General features: G+C 36.4%; 1 protein-coding gene across 3 annotated transcripts in view; it reads left to right on the top strand.

The window, feature by feature from the left end:
* The first annotated feature begins 2,719 nt into the window (after positions 1-2,719).
* LOC150087839 (alpha-aspartyl dipeptidase) overlaps positions 2,720-20,302 on the top strand; it is an 85,181-nt gene continuing 67,598 nt past the window's right edge. For all 3 annotated transcript variants that reach the window (XM_090369230.1, XM_090369228.1, XM_090369229.1), the window contains exons 1-3: positions 2,720-2,946; positions 10,482-10,573; positions 15,591-15,665. In XM_090369230.1, the coding sequence (XP_090225356.1) occupies positions 2,855-2,946; positions 10,482-10,573; positions 15,591-15,665 (259 nt within the window). In that variant the 5' untranslated portion in view covers positions 2,720-2,854. The remainder of the gene's footprint in view (positions 2,947-10,481; positions 10,574-15,590; positions 15,666-20,302) is intronic.

Genomic DNA, 20,302 nt, shown 5'->3' on the forward strand with positions numbered 1-20,302 from the left:
CCTTTCTTGGTAAGACCACCCTTTCGTTCCCCTCACCAATCTTGTTACCCTTCTCTGTACTTGCTTAAGCAACTCTACATCCTTCCTAAAATAAGGTCTCCGGGCCTGTACGCAGTACTCAAGGTGTGGCCTGACCATTGCCTTATTGATGGGTCAACTGTTGATGATCCTGCTCAGGTAGCTAACAAACTAAATGAATATTTTGCATCGACATTCACACATGAGGAGTTATTCAGCAAGGGGAATGCCAGAGGTGTATTCAACTCTAGCAGTAAGCTACAGAATCTTGAAATAACTGGGAGTAAAGTGGAGGAGAAACTGTTGAAGATAAACACAAGAAAGGCACCCGGGGTGGATGGGATCTATCCAGTTATATTAAAGGAGGCAGCAAAGGAAGTAAGCAAACCCTTAGCTATAATTATGAGAGCTTCCTTGGACTCAGGGGAGGTACCCATAGACTGGAAATGTGCAAATGTGACCCCAATTCACAAAGGAGGATCAAGGGCTGACACAAGTAATTATAGACCTGTGAGCTTAACTTCTGTTCCAGGAAAATTAATGGAGGCACTGGTTAAAGAAGCACTGCAGGATCATTTAGACAAGACTTCAGTTATAGCTCAGACACAGCATGGTTTTGTTAAGGGGAAGTCTTGCCTGACCAACTTGATTGGATATTATGATGCAGTCACAAAAGAACTGGATGCAGGGAATAACTTTGATATTATATACTTGGATCTTAGAAAGGCTTTTGATACTGTTGCACATGGAAGACTGCTACACAAATTGGAGCAGTGTGACATTGGAGGCAAACTGTTGCTATGGATAAAGGGGTGGTTGAGCGGGAGAAGACAGAGAGTGGTAATCAATGGACACTGCTCATCGTGGACTAATGTTATTAGTGGAGTCCCTCAGGGCTCAGTGTTGGGTCCATTATTGTTTTCTGTATTTATAAATGATATTGATGATGGTATATCAAGCTTAATGTCCAAGTTTGCAGATGATACAAAGGTTGGCAGGGTTGTCAAGGACACTACTGACACTATACTGCTGCAACAGGATCTGGAAAGGTTGAGCAGATGGGCTGAGAGGTGGCAAATGAAGTTTAACATTGACAAATGTAAAGTACTACACATGGGAAACAGCAACCCCAGAGCAACGTATCAACTCTGTGGTACTACACTGACAGTGGTAAAGAATGAAAGGGACTTGGGGGTGGTTGTGCAGGCAGATATGAAGTTCTCTGAGCAGTGCAGACGGGCTGCAAGAGTAGCTCATGGAGTATTGTCAATGATATACAGGAATTTTTCCAGCAGGGATAAGGAGGTGATTATTCCATTGTATAAGGCAATGGTCAGGCCACACCTAGAGTACTGTATACAGGTCTGGAGGCCTCATTTCAAGAAGGATGTAGAGCTGCTGGAACGAGTACAGAGAAGGGCAACAAGATTAGTGAATGGAACAAAGGGGTGCTCTTACGAAGAAAGGCTTAAGTTTTGCAAATTACAGTGTCTGGAGACTAGGCACCAGCGAGGTGATCTGTAGAGGTGTATAAAGCCTTGAATGGTTTAAGCATGCTCAATGCTGATGGGATTCTTCCTCTAGCTCAGAAAAATCACCTGAGAGGGCATAAATTCAAATTGAGGAAAGCAGAGGTAGGATAGACGTGCGGAAATTTGCCTTTAGCCAGCAGGTGGTTGGTTGGTGGAACAGACTTCCATCCCTTGTGGTGGAGGTTGATAGCCTAAATAAGTTTAAGGCTTAGCTGGACAGGTATTTTGAACGAAAAGAGGGGTGAAGTGGAAGTGGGGTTTTTTTTTTTTTTTTTTGGCTGATGCTGCATAAGCTTGCTTTCTTGCATCAAATGCCTCTACTAATGCTAATAATCACTTCCTTTTCCCTACTAGCAAAATTCCTGTATATCATTGACAATACCCCATGACCTGCTCTGGCAGCCTGTCTGCATTGCTCAGAAAATTTCATATCTGACTGCACAATTACTCCCAGATCTTTTTCATTTTCTACCAGCAAAAATGAGGGTAGGAATGTATAGGCCTAATGACTCTGATGAGTACAGCTAACAACTTTACAGACAAATAGAGTGGACTAGTAAATCAGATTGTCTAATAATGGGGGATTTAACTTCCCAAATATTGACTGGAACTTGTGAGTTGGTCACTCGCAAGACTTTTGCGGATTTATTGGATGATTGTTTTCTACAGAAACACGTTAGAGAAGCAACCAGAGAGAGTAATGCTCTTGATCTGGTTATCGGCAGTGATTATTCGTGCAAGAATTTTCGGATAAAGGAACCACTGGGTGGCAGTGATTACGAGAAATCTTATATTTCTAAATATAAGAAGCAGTAATCAATCTCAACATGTTCTGACAAATCAAATGAATACTATTGTCATTTTTAAAAACGAACGATTTTGGATCAGCCTAAAATAAAAACAAATATGTAGGAATTTCCGCAAACGAAGATACAAAAATTCTAAACAAAACGAAGATACAAAAATTCTATTGGTGATACCTACGATTTAGACTCACGAATTTGCGGTCTAGGAGCGGCTTTTCTAAAAAATGTATAATATATTGGCCCACTATAAAATATAAGAAGAGCTCCTGCGGCAATAACCGTACTCAAAGTTCTTGGATATTTGTAATATAATTTGCGAAACCAGGATAATTGGTATTGCTTGCGACGAGCATCCATTTTCGTAAACAGCGCTAAACTCGAAGCGTACGATGTTGTCACACACTTCTTGCACGTTATCTGATTTCAATAAGCTTTAAGAAAAAATAAAACGTTCAGGTTTATGATATCGGAATTTTCGAAATTCCTTTAGTAGCTAAAATGAGGCGTCTCCTTCTACTATCAAATTCCACGCAGCACGGAAGTGGTTACCTTGATTACTGCTGTGATCACGTAAAATCATATTTTACGAAGTAAGGCAATTTGGTAATTCTGTGATTTGCAAAATTATGTATACATGGTGAAAAGTAATTCTCTGAATATCTCAACGATGATCATGTTTTTATGCTAATTTCAAAAACAGAAATAATCTGGATATCTGATACATAAAACATAAGTATATATTTTAAGTATCGGATTGCCATATACATTATCTAAATTAATTTATCATATTTTATATTATTTATGATGTTATTTTACGTGGAGCTAGAATTTCCTTGTTTTACTGCTGCTGATTTAAAATAGCGCATTTTTTGCCGATGGCTTCGAATTCTAAATATGTGTAATCACAAACGCTACAACACAAGAGTAGTAAGATACTACTCTAAGCGCTACAAGAAAGACCAAAGCTCAGTAAATAAGTCATTTTGACTATTTATTGTGGGCGAGGCTGGTTATGGTTTTGATGAGAACACCTTATAACTAAAGAGAAAGTAGAACACATTATAACTCATACCAATGTAGAATGTATGTTTATGATATTAAAGGTTTTTTTAAATAATTACTACCAATAATTAAAATGGGACAATAAAATTAATTTCCTTTACGAACTAATCCAAAATTTGTTGTCAAATTACCTTGATAATTGAAAACTCATGGAATAGTTAATTTTATAACCTGTGTACTCCTGCAACTTCTGAGAGATGCCACTTCTTAAAAAAAATTTATGATTTTTTTTAAAAAAAATTGATAATAAAACTTTCTGTATACTTTTCCCAACCAATATTTAATTTAAAAATTCTTATTATGTTTGTACTCGATATGTGTGACGAATTGAATAGCCTTCCGGTGCGCCCCCATCCATTCTGGGTTCTGGTTAGAAGAGGTTAACTGTTTGTTTGGCCACTGACAGATTTTTTTAATTTTTTTTATTTTTTCTTGATTAGAGGGGGTGTCCAAATACTGCCCAGCTAGTAACCATAAATTAGACTACCCACCAGCCCCGAAGGACGGGGTGAGGGTATGAATTATAGATAACATATCTGCACCAATAGCATTACAATTTTTCTGAAAATCGTTCTATTTTTAAGAGATAATTGTAACTAGGTCCCTCAATCATATTGCTAAATGGCCCACATGATCTGGCAATAGCATCCTGGCCCCTGACAGGGCCAGTATAAAAATATTTATACCTAGTCACACACTGGTTGGGGATTAGTACTTGATTCTTTTTGTACTATCCTTATAGTGTCTTTAGTCTTATATGTGCTGCTTTTTTTTTTTTTTTTAATCCATTTATATTGTTTTTCACTTTGCGAAAGCCAAATGGTCTTGAGAGAATGGATGATATCACTTATGTTACTCCATTGTATCCAGCTATAAAGTTCTTCATGTAGCAAAACACTGTTTTTCATGACAAAGCCATGTTTTTTCACTATCCAAAAGCTTCTCAAAGTTCACCACTCAGCTATGCAAAATAAGAGAAATTCCATTTAGAGTTTGTGGCCACGAACAGAAAAGTATCTTCCCTTACCAAGAAAAGTCCAGAACATTATTCTGACAAGTAATGTGCATCATAGCAGTAAAATTGATGCTTCACCAGCAGGAAGCATTCTTCACATTTCCAAAACCAGCCATTGGGACATTTGATTACCCCCTGCTGTGGCAGACCTTGGTATGGTAGTTTGATCACTGGGCAGTTACCCAATGAAAGGCCAGGCCAGAAAAATTAAAATGCTTACAGCTCAAGAAATTTCAAAAAATGAAAAATGGGATAAATTACATAACTCTCTCATCTAAATGACTAACTTGGCTACATAGCGAAAATGAAATGAGAAATGGCCCTCAGCTTTGGCCAGCATTAGGAATCAAACACAGGCCATCTCCATTGGACCTGGACAGTTGTTTGGAAGACAGCTGGTCGACATCACTTGATGTAGATATCACAGAAAACATATATAACACATAGCCAATGGTAAAACTACCATACCATCAGGTCAGTCACTGTGTGGGAGGGATGACAGCCAGTTTGGTATGGTTGTTGAAAATCAGATGAGGGGTCACTCAACAATCTGGCGTGGAAAACCCAGAATTTATAGTTTTGCAACTATAAGTTGCGAAAATATAAAGCCTTAATAAATGAATTTTATTTCTTTTATTAATATCAAATTTAAAATCAAAAAAGAAATAAATAATACTGTGTATAATACTGTGTAATACTGTGTGCCATTTCAATCATGGGCAAGTTTTAACTGGTAACTTTTTAAATAAATTAAAGGTTTCTACTCTGGTGGGTAGAGGAATCTGCAACTGAAGGGGAGTGTTTAAATATACAAATGCATGTGAATTGCAAGAATTTGCATATTTTTCAGCAGAGATTACATATATATTCTTGGTAGAACTTTGTAAGCTGCCATAATAGGCCAATTACAAAGTTCTGTGAAGGTTATTGTTTAGAATGTATTCTGTACAAGAAAATCAGCTGGGTAAATTACATAATGAAACAATTATTCTATCTATAGATTTAACAAGTTTTTGGCTTTCACTATTAAAAGAGTGAAATTCAGCAAAAAGGGGGTCCTTTTCGACGTCTGGCAGAATATGGGCTTGGCACACCCAGGGTCCTGAACTGGATATCATCATTCTTCTCTTTCTTGGTGATTCCCTTCTACTTCTGACTCTTGTTCTCTCTCTCTCTCTCTCTCAGGGTAATTCAGAAATTTTTTTTTTTTAGCTGGTGCAGCATAAGCCCAGGCTTCCTTGCACCATATGACTAATAATGATAATAATAATAATATCTTAATACAAATATAATGTTATGGAATAGACTTTTATTTCTTTAATTTAATGGTGATGCCATTGCTATTCCCCTTCTAACATGTTAACTTCTTAAAATTTGATGAGAAATGAGACCAGTGCTGTTTTTTTTTTTTTTTTTTGGTAGTTGCGCATCGGCTTCTGTGGCCATAATGCACCTTCCAAGGTTTTTTTGCAGTACTATGATCCAAGTCCGAGGCGGGATTCAAACCTGCAACCTTTGGGTTGCCAGGCAGGCATTTTACCCACCTGGCTAGCCCGGTCGGCACCAGTGCTGTTGACCAATTGTTTCGACCAGTTATCCCATTGTCCACTTGTCCTGTCAACCAACTGTCCATTGGCCTACTGTCATAGATACTCATTTCCACATAATTAAAATGGCCGTGGACAATGATCAGTGAGTATTTGTTGATTTTGTATTTGCAGTTAATAATTTTTCTTATTCTTCCTTAAATTTATTCAAACTACCCACTTCCATAACACCAGATAGTAGTTTGTTTGAACAATCAGTTAACTTTGAAAGCAAATTTTTGCACATCTATGCTGTAGCCATCCTTTTTCAATTTAAGTTTAGTATCAGTATTAGCTATATGGTGCAAGGAAGCTCCTGGGCTTTTACTGTGTTGGCCAAAAAATAAATAATAATAAACCACCTATTTTGACTTCCTCCTCAAGCGGGTATCTATATCCAGTGCTGAGCTTTGAATTTCCCCAAGCTGGTGGCCTCAACTACCCCTGAAGGCAACTTATTCCAATAACTAACAACTGGTGGCCGCATGGTCAAGAGTACATAAGTACACGACTTTGAGTGACCGTGGTTCCAGCCTGCATGACTACTAAATACAGTGCTGTTTCTTCTATTCCATTTACTTTGCGAACTCCTCTGACTGTGTGGTCATCCTGGAGTATAAACAGATTTTTTTTTGTTTGTTTGTTATATGTGTTAGCATTAGCATTAATAGAGGCATATGATGCAAGAAAGCAAGCTTATGCAGCATCAGCCAAAAAAAAAAAACCCTTCAAATTCACCACTCAGTTAGTTCAAAATACCTGTCCAGCTGAGCCTTAAATTTATTTAGGCTATCAACTTCCACAACAAGGGATGGAAGTCTGTTCCACCAACCAACTACCTGCTGGCTAAAGGCAAACTTCTGCACATCTATCCTACATCCGTACTTCCTCAATTTGAATTTATGCCCTCTCAGGTGATTATTCTGAGCAAGAGGCAGTATCCCATCAGCATTGAGCATGCTCAAACCATTCAAGGCTTTGTACACCTCTATCAGATCACCTCGCCGGTGCCTAGTCTCCAGACACTGTAATTAGCAAAACTTAAGCCTTTCTTCATAAGAGCAACCCTTCGTTCCGTTCACTAACCTTGTTGCCCTTCTCTGTACTCGTTCCAGCAGCTCTTCATCCTTCTTGAAATGAGGCCTCCAGACCTGTATACAGTACTCAAGGTGCGGCCTGACCATTGCCTTATACAAGGGAATAATCACCTCCATATCCCTGCTAGAAAAATTCCTGTATATCATTGATAAGACACCATGAGCTACTCTTGCAGCCCATCTGCACTGCTCAGAGAACTTCATATCTGCCTGCACAATTACCCCCAGGTCCTTTTCATTCTCTACCACTGTCAGTGTAGTACCACAGAGTTGATACTTTGCTCTGGGGTTGCTGTTTCCCATATGTAGTATTTTACATTTGTCAATGTTAAACTTCATTTGCCACCTCTCAGCCCATCTGCTCAACCTTTCCAGATCCTGTTGCAGCAGCATAGCGTCAGTAGCGTCCTTAACAACCCTGCCAACCTTTGTATCGTCTGCAAACTTGGACATTAAGCTTGATATACCATCATCAGTATTATTTATAAATACAGAAAACAACAATGGACCCAACACTGATCCCCGAAGGATTCCACTAATAACATTAGTCCACGATGGGCAGTGTCCATTAATTACCATTCTCTGTCTTCTGCCACTCAACCATCCCTTTATCCATAGCAACAATTTGCCACCAATGCCACACTGCTCCAATTTGTGCAGCAGTCTTCCATGTGCAACAGTATCAAAAGCCTTTCTAAGATCCAAATATATAATATCAACGTTATTCTCTGCATCCAATTCTTTTGTGACTGCATCATAGTATCCAATCAAATTGGTCAGGCAAGACCTTCCCTTAACAAAACCATGCTGTGTCTGAGCTATAACTGAACTCTTGTCAAGATGATCCTACAGTGCTTCTTTAACCAGTGCTTCCATTAATTTTCCTGGAACAGAAGTTAAACTCACAGGTCTATAATTACTTGTGTCAGCCTTTGATCCTCCTTTGTGAATTGGGGTTACATTTGCACATCTCCAGTCTGTGAGTACCTCCCCTGAGTCCAAGGAAGCTCTCATAATTATGGCTAAGGGTTTGCTTACTTCCTTTGCTGCCTCCTTTAATATAACTGGATAGATCCCATCCACCCCGGGTGCCTTTCTTGTATTTATCTTCAACAATTTCTCCTCCACTTTACTCTCAATTATTACGAGATCATCTAGCTCACTGCCAGTGTTTACTTCATCTATGGCATTTCCCTTCCTGAATAACTCCTCATGTGTGAATGTAGATGCAAAATATTGATTTAGTTTGTTAGCTACCTGAGCAGGATCATGAACAGTTGAACCATCTATATCAAGTGGACCAATCTGATTCATCCCCTTCCTTCTAGAGTTTATCTATCCTTTCTAAAGAACTCTTTGCTGTTTTTCTTTGCATCCCTTGCCAAAGATTTCTCATAATCTGCCTTCGCCTGCCTAACCTCCTTTGTAACTTGGTTACAGATCAATTTATATCTATCATAGGCTTCTGTGTCACATGTTAATTTATATGTATCCCATGCATTTTTCTTCTCTGCCATGTGTCTCATTAGTTCATCTGACATCCATTTAGGCCTGAACCTTGAACAATATTTCTTAGTTGGTATGTAAAGCCTAGTAGCTTCCAAGATAAGTTCTTTGAATGCTTCCCATTTTGAGTTTGCTGTTGGTAACATCATCAGTTGGTCCCACTGTATAGAATTTAAATACTGTCTCAGACCATCGTAGTCGCCTTTATGAAAGCAATAACCCTTCCCTTTACACCTGATGGTAGTTACCTCCTTGAGTAAATCCCACTTCAACACACTGTGATCACTGCCACCTAGTGGTTCCTGTATCTGCAGATTCTTAATGCATGAAGAATCACTACTAATAATCAAATCAAGAGTATTGCTCCCTCTAGTTGCCTCCCGAACATGCTGATTTAGAAAACAATCATCCAATAAATCCACAAAAGCCTTGCTAGTGTGTGAGTGACCAACCCACAAATTCCAGTCAATATCTGGGAAATTAAAATCCCCCATTATAAGACTCTCTGATTTACTGGCCCACTCTATTTCCCTGTACAGTTTCTTATTATACTCATCAGAGTCATTAGGCCTATAGCACACTCCTACTCTCAATTTTGATCTCCCATTGCTTATGTCACACCAAACTGACTCAACACTGCACTGTCCAGCGATGTCGACTGGCTTCACTTCCTTGGATTTTATGTGTTTCTTAACTAATAGCATAACCCCTTCTCCCTTCCTATCCTATCTATCCTTTCTGTAGACGTTGTACAGAAACTCTAAGTAAGAGTAAGGATACCATCAGCATTTAGTTTATTCAAACCATTTAAAGTCTTAAACACTTAGCATTAGCAGAGGCATATGATGCAAGAAAGCAAGTTTATAATAGCATCAGCAAAAAAAAAAAAAAAAATCCCATTTCACACATCCATTTGCTCTAAAAGTTTGTCCAGTTCTTGAATTTATTCAAGCTATCAACTTCCACAACTTCCTTGTGATAACAATGTTTCATATGAGCCAAGGTATTTTTTTATGTTGAGGAAACTACATAGTTGGCTAAGTTATTTTTTTCAAATTAAAATATTATTTAAGATATTAGTTAGATATTATTTAAGATTATTTTTTTTTTAATTGTAGACATGTGCAGTTAGCCTCATCCTTTTTCCCCACAGAATCATATATTAATATTCACTGATAGGCAGTGCTGTAATCCCAAAATTAGCAGAGGACTCTGTGAGTGTTACGATACTGTGCTTATTAATCGAATTCCAGAGGGTATACGGCATATACCTGTATATATATATATATATATATATATATATATATATATATATATATATATATATATATATAATATATATATATAGAAATCCAGACAGAATATTCTATTCACCTAAAAAAATCCAGGGGTATATGCCATATACCCTCCACTACAGCCCTGCTGATAAGTACCATTATATGCCTTCACAGGTAATACAGTGGTTACAGTTGCTGTGTTTCCATACAATATGGAAAAGACCTAGGTTTGAATCCCATCAAAATGTGTGGGGTTAGTTTTGCAAGGGGAAATACAGATTTGTCATCTGGCAAAATGACCATAAAATAATGCTGTGGGGCTAATACCTTGTAAGTGCTTTAGCGAAAAAAAGAAGAAAAAAGCCAAATCTACACCATATTAAGTGTCCAGCTTCCCTTCCTCCCATTTTTTCATATACTCAAAGTATACATAGACCTACAATTATTGAAGATTTACTGTATAGCATTTCTTGTTATATGTGCCAGATTGGCTAGATTTACATAAAATTACAAGAAAAACTGATCTTTCCATTTCTGGTTTTGTTCCTACTGATGTTTTACTTATGCATTTCTTCCCTCTAGGTATGATGTCGGAAAAGTACTTTTTATTCCATATGCCATTAAAGACCATGATGATTATGCAAAAAAAGTAAAAGCAGCATTCAGTAAGATTGGTAAGAAATATACCACAAATGATTATTTTAATGAACAAAATTTTTTGCTGCAAGTATCTTTGCCCAAAATTAGTAAGCTAAAATAATAATACTCTCAAAAAAGTCTGGCAGCTTGGCAAAATATATATATGTATACATGGTTGTTTACAGTGTAGGAACTCCCCGACTTATGTAATACTTGGTTTATGGAAATTCAACTTTACGTAAGTTTTTGCCGGCTGGTGCAAACTTAAAAAAATTGTGGAAACGTATTTTTCATCCTGTAGGAATAAATGGAGGTATCTTGAAAATATCGTAATGTGAACCCAATAACACATTGTTTATTTATTATTTTTTTTTTGTAATTCGCTCCAAGTCCTTGGAAGTTGAAAATTTTGCTATATTACTGAGCTATTTATCTCTCTAAAAGGTCATTTTTATAATGAAAATTGCACTACACTTTCATCATTGTTATCATATTTTCCCATTATAAGAATCAATTTTGAATGCCTTTGTGATATTTTTCTAAAGCATGTTTATGGAGGTCACGATCAAAAAACAATTTGCACTTTCCGGTTTATTGGGCTTTTCTGTTAGCACAATCTATTGTATAAACAGGTAGTAAACTCGATCCTATTGCATTTGTGATAATCCTAATAACTGGAATTCTGTGGGTGTTTTAAGTTACGGTATTATAGTGAAATGTGTTTGCCCATCACTGAAACCTTCAATTATTTAAGAAACAAATTTTCATTCCTATTTATGTATTACAATGATGAAGGGAATGCAACCAATGGAAAGTGCAATTGGTGGTAGTGCCAGGAAATGAAACAAAATTGATTTAGAAATAAAGATGAAAATGATTAAGAAGTATGAAGCAGGACAAAGTTTGTCATCTATTGCAAGGGATTAGGTCTTGCTGTTTCAACAGTGAATACTATTTTAAAGGACAGTGCACGTATAAAAGAACATGTCAAAGGATCAACAGTGATCACAAAATAGCATTCAGGTGCTATATCGAAGATGGAAAAGCTGTTAATAATATGGATGGAAAATCATATTCAGAAGTGAGTGCCCCTGATTCTAATGATCATTCAAGCAAAAGTAACAAGTATTTATTAAAATATTAAGGATAAGTGCAGCAAACCCTAAGCCAAGTTCGTGGCAAGCAATGGATGGTTTAATAGATTAAAGCATTGCGCTGGTTTCCACAATGTTAAAGTATGCAGTGAGGTCACCAGTGCCAATTCTGCAGCTGCAGAGAAATTTTGTGATGTGTTGGAAAAAATTATTGATGGAGGCGGCTATTCAACACAGCAAATTTTTAACATTGACGAGACTGCTTTGTATTGGAAAAAAATGCCGGATCAAACATACATCACCAAAGAGGAAAATACAATGCCAGGTTTCAAGGTGTCAAAAGATAGGGCCACCTCTTGCTTGGGGCTAATGCAGCAGGAGATTACAGATTAAAACCACTGCTTGTGTACCATTCTGGAAATCCTTGTGCATTTAAGGGCATCAATAAAGCCACCCTACCTGTGCATTTCTGATCGAACCAGAGAGCATAGCTAACAATATCTCTCTTTGATTATTGGTTTAAATGCTGCTTCATTCCTGAGGTTGAAAAATATTGTAAAGACAACGATGTTCCTTTCAAGATTTTGCTTCTATTAGATAACGCTCCTGGACATCCTACACATCTAGATGATTTCATTTTGAACATGAGAGTCATATTTCTACTGCCAAACATGACTTCACTCATCTAACCTATGGATCAGGGTGTTATTTCGAATTTAAAAGCATACTATTTATGCACAATATTTGATTAGGCATTGTCTGCAGTAGACGGTGAGAAACATTTTACGTTAAGAGACTTTTGGAAATCTTACAATATTTACCATGCCATCTTAAATGTTAATAAAGCCTGGGTGTCAATTAGAAGAAGAAGAACTCTTTATTGCATACAGAAGGCACACGCTGTACACAGTACCCTTCACGGCTACAAGCCAGGGGTTGTAGGCCATTACTAAAATTTTTTTAAATGGCACATGGAAGAAAATATGCCCACGGCACGTAAAAGGCTTCGAAGGATTTGAAAAAGACGAATCATATGAAGAGGTTACAGATAAGATTGTAAAGGTTGCAGAGCTACTTCAGTTGGAGGTTGATGCCAAAGATGTGGAGAAGTTAATAGTGTAAGAAGAGAAGGAATTAGCTAACGAAGAACTTACTGACTTGCAGGCAGTTATAGTTAAAGAAGAAAATGCTGACAAAGCTCAAGATGAATCAGATGAGGAGCCGAGACACTTCATCACCAGAGAGATGGCAATGGCATTTTGTGAAATTGCATCAGCAATGGCGAGACTTGAGAAGATGGATCCTGACAGTAAACGATTCTTAAAAGTTAACAGAGGGGTGAGGATATGCTTGCTTGCCTCAAAGAAATCTACGGTGAAAAGAAAAAAGCCACCATCCAGTCATTCATTAATATGTTGTTTCATAAGGTTGAGCGGCTGACCCCTTCTAAATTTCCACAGCTCTCAACCTCCGCAACGGTGTACTTATCAGCTGAAGATGTCAAGTCTGGAAATGATGCTCAAGAGTTAAAACTTACTGACATTATGCCTGTCTCCTCTCTTTTTTTGTAATTTTATAATTTTGAATTTTTTTTTTAAATTGCATGCTTTTAATTTTTCCTGTGCATGAGATAAAAAATTGAATAAATACAATAAATAATTCTATTTATATGTTTGTCGAACATTTCTTTTTTCATTCAATCAATTCAGCAAGCACAGTTGCGAGTGCTGCACAAGTATGAGGGAAATTCCAACTTACGTAGCGTTCCACGGAACGCAACCCTACGTAAGTCAGGGAGTTCCTGTATACACAATATGTATTGTATACTGTAAACCATAAATTTGACTTTAATCACTTTAATAATAAAAGTAATCTTTTTTTTTATAAATTTTTGAGAGATTTTTATTGCTTGGCAAAATATATATTATTATTATTATTATTAGCAATATGGTACAAGGAAGCCTGAGGCTTATGCTGCACCAGCCAAAAAAAAAAAAATTCTCGAGTTACCCCATGTGCATGAGAGAGAGAGGCATCACCAAGAAAGAGAAGAATGATGATATCCAGCCCATACTCACCAGATGTGAGCCCCCGGGGTTAAGATATATATATATGTATACATGTTTGTTTACAGTATACATAATATGTAAATGTATACTGTAAACCATAAATTTGACTTTAATCACTTTAATAATAAAAGTAATCTTTTATTTATAAATTTTTGAGAGAAGGTCATAATGTGACAACTTACTGAAGATTTGTATGAGAAATATGTTGTGATTTTTTATTCATCATACCATTTTAATTCATCTGATGAATGTAAAGTATTTTTCAGAAGCAGAAATTGAGATGAACTATATTTAGTAGTGTTGGGAAATTTATGTCATAACATGTTCAATGTGGCCTTCACATTTATCAGTAATGTATTACAGTCAAAGTGTGAAGTTGCAAAGAACATGCTCCAAAATTTCCCCTAACACAGAAAAAATTTCATCATCTTCAGTTGCTTACTTCCGCACAGGAATGGTTCATGAATTCTTCTGAAACACTGTCTTTGAGAGAACTCCAGAGAAAATCACTTGGGTTTAAACCAGGCAGCATGAGAGGCTATACCAGTCCTTTGCCATACACCTCAGGTTAGCAGTTAGAAGCCACCCTGTTGTCAAAAATTTCATTCAGAACAACTCTGGCTGGTTGAACTAAATATTTTAAAGATATACAAACAAGACACTTTGATAAACCTATAAACCTTACTGTACTGTAAGATATCCTCATCTTTTGTGAGCATTTATGCAAACTCTTCCTTGATTGCAGCAAGATTTCCTAAGCTTCAGCAACTTTCTTTGGCATTCTTAGTGGCAAACAGAATGCATGACCTTTCCTTTCATCTAAAATGCTGCCTGTTCTTGCAGAATGATCCACTAACCTCTTCATTGTTTGGTTTGTTAGTTCATCATGCACCCTGAAGTGTCAGTATCTTCTTTGAGTAAAAATGATTAAATTTCCATTCCCTAATATTTCTTAACAATAAACACTTTTGCACTCAACTGTGTGCTGCCATTTTCTCTATGTCATCTGGAGAGTATTCAGTGTTGTCAACCAAATCTCTAAACCTTTCTCTACAAAATAATGATCAAATGATGTTATCGGTATAAAAAATTTGAAGCAGGCAAAACTACAAAGAAAAGAAATAGTATGATGAATAAAAATCACCGTATACATTTAGCCATATAAATTAATTTTAGTTTAGTTTATTGAAATAGTACTATATGTATGGTTTACATTCTGATAACTCTTTATCAAAATAATAGTCTATTCTTGTAGCTGATAATTCCCCCCCACTCCTTGACTTGGTGCATTATTATTATCATCCATATGGTGCAAGGAAGCCTGAGGTTTATGCTACGCCAGCTGAATTACCCGAGAGAGAGAGAGAGAGAGGGGGGGGGGAATCACCAAAAAGAGAAGAATGATGATATCCTGCTCAGGACCCTGGATGTGCTAAGCCCTTACTTACCAGATGTGAGCCCCTGGGGTTATGACTGATGCGCCGTAAAAAATTAAAAACTAACCCCTGCTACCCTTTACTTTTTTCTAATGACACAATTCCTGAGAGAATCCAGAAATGTCACCTTCCCCACTTAATTTGGTAATTCTGCTAGGGATTTTGTTACCATACACATATTACTGTTTCAGTGAAGTAAATTTTAAATTACTATACGAAATTATTATATTTATTCTTAACATTTGAAATTACTTTCCTTAATAGTTAAAAAAAACTTAGATTATACTTGAAAGCTAATATTAATTAATGACTTCATTATATCTGAACAAGTCTTATTTAAATGTTTTTGTGGACTTTTATCATTTTGAACCAAAAATAAATAATTTGAAAGTATAACAAATATATTTTTTCTTATCAAAATGAATAAATATATGTATTTTGTTCAATATGTAGGCTTAGAAGTGGATAGTATTCATGAGAGTTCAGATCCAGTGAAAGCTGTATTGGCCGCGCAAGGAATTTTTATAGGTGAGTTACTGTAACTTAAATTATTAACCTATTTATGTTTTTATAGAATTTCATAAACTTGTGCTTATATAAGATGCAAATATTAACATAATTTAATAAAGGTAGCTTGTCCCCCCACCCAGCTTATTACACTCCAAGTTTTACTCTGTTCTGGATTTGTGAACTTGTGTCAATTATATTCCCGACTTGTATTGGAGACTGATGGTGCTGATTTTTCTGGTATTATAATTTTTTTATTTTTTACATTTGTTTTTCTAGTGACTTTTTGTTGTAGTTTTAGGTATATTTAAAATTCATACATTGCAAGCTAGACCTAGTGACAATTTTAGTGATTTTTATATTTATTCAAGTTAAAACCAATAAAGTAACTGTTTATCAAAACAGTTGTGCTTACAGTTTCTGCTATTATAATTATGATATGGGAACATATTTGTTGATGCTTAAATTTCTCTTTTATTTGCATGAAACTTTTGCCAATTTGATAATCAGGACAGTAAATATTGTTCCCACAGGAACTTGGTTAAATAACATATTCATTACCTCAGTTTCTTAAATTTTGCACACAGTATGTGCAAACATTTTTATTGTACAGACCTTTATTAACTAAAGTCATCATAACAATTGCCACATAATTATTATTATCTAATCATTTTTTTATTTTATTTGAACTTGCCATATTACACTTATAATATGGAAAGCACAAAATTTTAAATTTACACATTCAGTTATTTTCTCATGGAATATTCTTTCTGGACCTTTGTCTGGAACCTAAATCCAATTTATTATGGATTTGTTTGTTAACTTGTGTAATCATACATTAATACAGTCTTGACTAGTCACTTCCTCTAATGAGCTGTCTCCACCTTTGTCTTTTCCAATTTGTTCAGTCTTCTCTTGCTCGCTCATCATTGGATTTCTTAGGATATGTTTAATTTACAGGGTAGTTTCCCATTGCTAAATGGGAAGTGGATAGTATTCAACTTATATAATAGTAATACTAAAAGCTACTACAATTCTGTGCAAGCCACACACACTGTTAATTACAGTGGAGATGGGGGAAATGAGTGCCGTCAGACAACTAACACATTTAACACACTGTTAGTTACAAATTCAAAATTATTTCAGCACTAAGATAACCAAAATTTTGTACAGACTGAGCATAATTAGCATTAGCATTAGTAGAGGCATATGATGCAAGAAAGCAAGCTTTCTTGCAAGGTTTTCAAGCAAGGTTTTTTTTTTTTTGGCTGATGCTATACAGAGTGTCTCAAAAATACATGGCATAACTTCAGGAATGAGTTTCTCATATGTAAACAATAAAAATATTTTATATCAACATAGTTCCGGAAATGCTTGGTTTCCGAGTTTTGAAGGTCTGTCTATTAACTATTCACATCACCTTAAGTAATTGTTCAAAATGTCCACCTTCTGCCTGAATACAGGCCTCACATCGACATCTCATAGACTCGCGAAGACAATGCCAAATTCCTGGCATGTTTCATATTGTCTCACAACCTGCCACAATTCGATTGGGTAGAGTTTCCACATCAGCTACTGGAGTCAAATACACCAATGACTTTAAATGGCCCCACAAGAAGAAATCTAGTGGGTTTAAATCAGATGAGCGTGGAGGCAGGCAGTTGGTCCACCTGTACCTATCCACCAACCAGGAAACCTTCGATTCAGGTAATTGCGGGCTAGGTGGCTGAAATGTGTGGGAGCGCCATCGTGCACGAAGTGTGCTTCTTGATGAATGATCAGTGGCGTGTTGTCCAAGAAATCAGGCATGGTGTTTTCCAGAAAGTTTCTGTATGCCTGCCCTGTGAGTTTGTTTGGAAGTACATGGGGCCCAAATAACTTATTGCCAAAAACACCCGCCTATGTTGCGGCTGAACTGCCGTTGGTGATATGATGGAAGAATTGCATGTGGGTTTTCCTCAGCCCATACATGCTGATTGTGAAAGTTTTGGATTCCATCTTGTGTGAACTGTGCTTCATCTGTGAATATCACTAAGGCAGGAAAGTGAGGAGTTATACTACACTGCTGCAAGAACCACTGGCAGAACATTACTCGCGCAGGGTAATCTGCTGGTGACAAGGCCTGTACCCATTGCAGATGGTAAGGATACATTTGGTGTTCTCGAAACACTTTCCAAATAGTCGAACATTGAACAGCCAGTTGCATTGCTATTCTCTGTGTGCTGATTCCAGGAGTGGCATGCACAACATCCAAAATCGCCTCCTCTACTTCAGGTGTCTTAGATCTTGGTTGTTCTCTGTCAGCAGCATGAGGTGTAAAGGTCCCATTCACACAAAGGTGGTGATGGATGCCTTCAAACGTTTTCCTGTCTGGACATCTTCATTCTGGGAGTCTTTTGTGGTACAAATGATGAGCCTCCAGAGCATTGCCCTCTGCCAAACCGTACATAAAGTGCATAACCGCTTGCTCCTGATTTGAGTACATGGTCGGAATGGAAAACCACCAGATTCTGTCAGTACCTTGTGATGAAAGAAATCACCTGTGGGAGGTAAGACATTCCGGTTAATAACTCGGGAACCAAGCATTTCCAGAACTATGTTGATATAAAATATTTTTATTGTCTACATATGAGGAACTCATTCCTGAAGTTATGCCATGTATTTTTGAGACACCCTGTATAGCATCAGCCAAAAAAAAAAAAAAAAACCTTCCTGTTTCACCCATCCATCCATTCACTTCAAAGGTTTGTCTAGTTCAGCCTTGAATTTATTTAAACTGTCAGTGACAGATGGAAGTTTGTTCCAGCAATCAAAAGCAATTGCTGGCTAAAGGCAAATTTCTGCACATCTATTCTACAACTGTCTTTCCTCAATTTGAATTTAAGTCTCCTCAGGTGCAGAATCTGAGCAAGAGGAAGAATCTCATCAGTGTTGAGCTTGCTCAAACCATTCAAGGCCTTATACATGTCAGTCAGAGGTGCCTAGTCTCCAGATGCTGCTATTTACAGAACTTAAGCCTTTCTTGGTAACAGCAACCCTTTGTTCCACTCGCTAATCTCGTTTCCCTTCTCTGTACTCGTTCCAGCAGCTCGAGATCTTCCCTAAAATGAGGCCTCCAGACCTGAATGCAGTACTCAAGGTGTGGCCTGACCATTGCCTTATACAAGGGGATAATCACCTCCTTATGCCTGCTAGCAAAATTCCTGTATCATTGACAAGACTCCATGAGCTACTCTTGCAGCTTTTTTGCACTGCTCAGAAAACTTCATATCTGACTGCATAATTATCCTAAGGTCTTTTCATTTTCCACTACTCTGAGTGTAGTACCACACAGTTGGTATGTTACTCTGGAGTTACTGCTACCCATATGCAGCACTTTGCATTTGTCAATGTTAAATTTCAATTGCCACATCTCAGTCCATCTACTCAACTTTTCCTTAATTTAATAAACAAGAAAAGGACCTTATATATACAACTACTTGAAATTTCTTATATATAACTAGTTGAAAATGCTAAATGGTTTCAAAAATAAGAGGTATAAAAAGTGTTACAGAACTTAAGCCTTTCACTAAGGCTTTTCACTACTAAAAAGCTTTCTGATTTATAAACAACCATTAATATAAAAAAACTTTCTCAAAAGTTAAAATTTACATTCTTGATTCTAACATTACTTTAGATGAAGAATGACAAAATTTCAGAGAACTTTTGTGAATGCTACAAAAGAGGTGTATGGAGAGAAAGTCCATAAAGACAGAACCATGACTGAATATCATGGTAGACCTCAAGAAGATACAGAAAAGGAAAAAAGTAAAAAATTTGGTAGATAAAACTAAATATATATTCTTATTGGAATATAAGGAAAAGCGTAAGAGGGCTAAGCTGTACGCGAAATAAAAATCTTGAAAAAATTTTGGGATATGTGGAAAAATGCTTGGCATGTAGTTAATCTCAGAGCAGATAGAAAAAATATAACTATGTTAATCTAATAAGGTAGAACAAAATTAAAGGATATTTAAGAAGTACAGAGTACTTAACATTAGTAGAAGCATATGATGCAAGAAAGCAAGCTTATGCAGCATCAGCCAAAAATTTTGTTTTCTCATATTCTCTTATTATAACATTCATAAATATGCATAAATATAAGTATACAGATTTGTTTGTAACATATATAAACAAATACAGCAGACTCTTGATTTACCAGGACACTTCAAGACTCCTAATTAAAAAAAACCAAAAAAACCCCAGAAATCATAAAATTCAAGTAATAACTAGAAAGAATAGGTATAAACAGATGTTTTGCAACAAGTTGTAAAAAAAAAAAAAAAAAAAGAGAACAAACATTTAGTTTGTTGTAGTGCAGCACTTCAATTGTTGTGTTCTGTTGCACCACAAAAAGGCAAATTTTTTTTTCGTTATTTATGTCAGGGATGTCGAAATTTTTTTATAATAAATATTTTTTTTGTTTAGAAATCACGAAAACAATGGGTAAACATAAAAGAGTTGTGCTTTCAATTAAACAAAAACTTGAAATTATTTAAAAGTTTGAAAATGTTGCATGCGTTTATTAAATCTCTAAAGAACCATTATAATGTTGGTGATCAAGCCATATGTGACATCATAAAAATAAAGGGAACCTATTAGATTTAAAATCGACATCG

This window comes from Mastigoproctus giganteus, chromosome 3 (assembly GCF_048544385.1).
Source record: "Mastigoproctus giganteus isolate SK-2022 chromosome 3, ASM4854438v1, whole genome shotgun sequence".
NCBI classification, from domain to species: domain Eukaryota; kingdom Metazoa; phylum Arthropoda; class Arachnida; order Uropygi; family Thelyphonidae; genus Mastigoproctus; species Mastigoproctus giganteus.